The sequence below is a fragment of the Limulus polyphemus genome, unplaced genomic scaffold (genome assembly GCF_000517525.1).
Source record: "Limulus polyphemus unplaced genomic scaffold, Limulus_polyphemus-2.1.2 Scaffold3019, whole genome shotgun sequence".
NCBI classification, from domain to species: Eukaryota; Metazoa; Arthropoda; class Merostomata; order Xiphosura; family Limulidae; genus Limulus; species Limulus polyphemus.
In genome coordinates this window covers 74,094-77,250 of record NW_013668629.1, presented here as the reverse complement: position 1 = coordinate 77,250, position 3,157 = coordinate 74,094, and the positions used below count along the sequence as shown (strand labels likewise).

At 32.5% G+C, this 3,157-nt stretch overlaps 1 protein-coding gene across 2 annotated transcripts in view; it reads right to left on the bottom strand.

Moving 5' to 3' along the window:
* Positions 1-3,157, bottom strand: part of LOC106468474 (ecotropic viral integration site 5 ortholog-like) — a 76,631-nt gene that overhangs the window by 5,781 nt on the left and 67,693 nt on the right. For both annotated transcript variants that reach the window (XR_002612654.1, XM_022396804.1), the window contains exon 16: positions 556-651. Coding sequence is in view for 1 of the 2 variants with exons in the window: in XM_022396804.1 (XP_022252512.1) it covers positions 556-651 (96 nt within the window). In the remaining variant the exon portion in view is untranslated. The remainder of the gene's footprint in view (positions 1-555; positions 652-3,157) is intronic.

Here is a 3,157-nt window from a genome sequence, read left to right as displayed (position 1 = left end):
CATTGTTTCTCAGGACTCTCCAACACACAGATTCTACTAGAGAAGCTAGGGAGTACTTACCACACCCAGTTTCCAGTCACTGGGATGGTGGACAGAGGCTTTTTCTCCAGAGTGTTAGAGTGAATTCCTCCATTCTTGGAGAAGAAGGCAAAGTTGGGACCCTCTTACCCAGAGCCATGGATATTTTTTTCTTCCCCAGATTTCACTAGGAGAGGCACCAGCCTACGTGTGAAACTACTCATAATACAGGTACCAGTAGCTCGGAATGCATTACTCTATGGCTACAGGTTGGGATCCATTCATAAGTATATATAGATTGTGGTCCAATTGCCCTAGCCAATTACTTTTATATGTTCAATAAATAAGCAATGTTAACTTCCACGTAAAATCTTAGAACTTTAACAAATAAAAGTTCACTGCTACATTTTTATAACAAATATGATTAAGAACATATAAACATCAATTGTTTACTTTATTGTTTTTCCCCAAACCTATAATATTAATTACTAAAAATAGTATGACAAAGGAAATACAGACATTTCAACATGTACATACCTTGACCTCAAGAGAAGAAATTTTCTGTCTCAATTCTGCAATGACCTGAGTGTGCTCCACTTCTTTGATTTTAGTCATCATCTGTTCCTCTTTGATCTAATAAAGAACTTTAATTACTTTCATGAAATTATTATTATATGTATTAAAGACATACTCTTTTATAATATAACAAACTACTTGATGAACTGATGGCTGGGAGATTGAAACTCTGGTGCATGATTGGAGAGGGGGAGGCAAAAAATATACCTAAGTTAATTTAACATAGTATGTACACTAACTAGAAGGCTTCTAGTGGCCTATGTGTTAGATGCCTATGCTTGTTTAAATAAGCATTAGTCTCCAGGTATTAGTGCAAGCTGGTGGTTGTGTTTACATCAATTAAAGCGACTGTCAACACAGATTAATTACTTTTCATCAATTTCAAATTTATACAGTTTGTTACTATGTAGTATAATGTAAATAACTATAAACATTATCCAATGTAGCTTCAATGTAGTATGTGTTAGGCAAAATCGAGTTACAGTTGTGTTCTAAAATTAGATAATAAAAGTGTTCAAGTCATTTGATATCAATGGTTAAAATTGTTTTTACTTTATTTTAAAACAATTGAGTTACCCTGATCCAAGAACACTCACCTGTTCAATATTACAAAATTAATATTCCCAAAGTTCCCATATTCCTGAAAATTCCTGCTCCAGTCCTTTATACCCCACTTAATTGCCCTTGACACTCACCACCTACATCAATGCACCCTCTATCCTGGTACTGATATAAGCACCTCATTCAGATAATGTTGTCACTTTTTCGAGACTGACTCAATTACAGTCTCTAACACTGGCTTTTAGTGGGGAGGAAGAGCGGGAAAGTGTTACAGGAGGTAAGTATTCTTGGAAATACATCTTTGATTTAAGAAAAGTTTAACTTCCAAAACATACTTATTTCTGCTAACACTACAGTTAGAATCCCACATTAATTAGGTTGAGGGGCTGGTGAGGAAATTATCCATACAGAAAGCATCTGCATAGATCATGGGTGTGTCAATAGAAGACTGGCACCCTAGTGGGGGAACCGCATTACATCCAGAACAGGTATGCTCTTCACCTGGATTTATGAGCTATGGGTGAAACTTTACATGATTTGTCATCACTATTGGCCAGGCCCAAACCAGATAAATTTTACCTTTACAAAATGTTATTTATTATTTGTAATTACTTTTATATGTTCTTCTATAAATTAGCAATGATAACTTTCACAAAATGTTATTTATTACTTGTAATTATTTTTATATGTTCTTCTATAAATCAGCAATATTAACTTCCACAAAATGTTTTTTTTATTACTTGTCATAATACAAACATGTATGCTAAAAAATCAACAATGACAGAGAGTTTTACTTTAAAAGATGATTTCCACACATTTTCATTTGTTTTTCTACCCAACAAACCTAAAAACAGGGCAAGATACCAAAGCAGAATGTGTCAAAAAACCCACCAAACTGTTCATCTTTCTTCTTCTTGGTTCACTTGAAATAACTCTACAACTACTTTACCACTAACACCAGTTTAAACCTAAATCCACTCTATGTATTTATAGAATACACTAAATTTAAGTTGGGGAAAACTTCACAAAACAAGTAATAAAGGACATTTTGTGGATGTAAAATGAAGTAGGATTGGCAGAGCCAAATATAATGCTAACAAATATATAGGGATGATAGAGCTATACATAGAGCACCCCTACATGACTTTCAATATTAAAATTTAATGTTACACTGTAAAATGCATACTTGACTTTAATATTACTGCAGTTGGAATTTATATATTCCTGACTGTTGGTATGCAGTTTGTTTATCATAATATGGTCATGTCAGGGTAGTTATCAATGTAGTGTAACTAAGAGCCTAGAACTTACGTACAAGGAAAAACAAATTGAGTCAAAACATGTCTTGGTTATTACAAACTCTTGCTACAAGGATAGTTGACTTGACCGACCATGTAACCATTTTTTACCCATGCATTTTACAGTGTAACAATTTAATTTTAATACTGAAAGTCATCTAGGGATGATCTATGTATAGCTGTATCATCCCTATATTCATGTTTGCAATCATTTTGGCACTGCCATCCCTACATTATACTGAGTATCTTGGTCATCCCTACATATAGTCTACCAACTCTGAAACAATAATATATTTATCTTAAAATACTGTATTATTCCAGTGTCATCCTACTATTGATTGTTGTCATTAAAATCATTATAATTTGATTTTTAAAAAAGATCATTGAGACTGTAAATTACATAGATAATTATCTTGTGCGGAAGATTCACTGTAATTATTCAGGATTGTTATGTGCACTGTCACGTTGTATATCACAGTAGTTTAAAATGCATACTTTTTGTAGCCTAAATTATTAATAACTTACAATAGATTTTGGAGAGAAGAGAATTAAATGAAATTCCTCACAGAACAACAGTATTTTAATGAAACATGAAGAAGATACTTATTTGAGCTAGTTGTTGTAATGGATAATGTATATGTGTATATATATATATATATATATATATATATATATTGTGTGTGTGTATGTATATATATGTATAT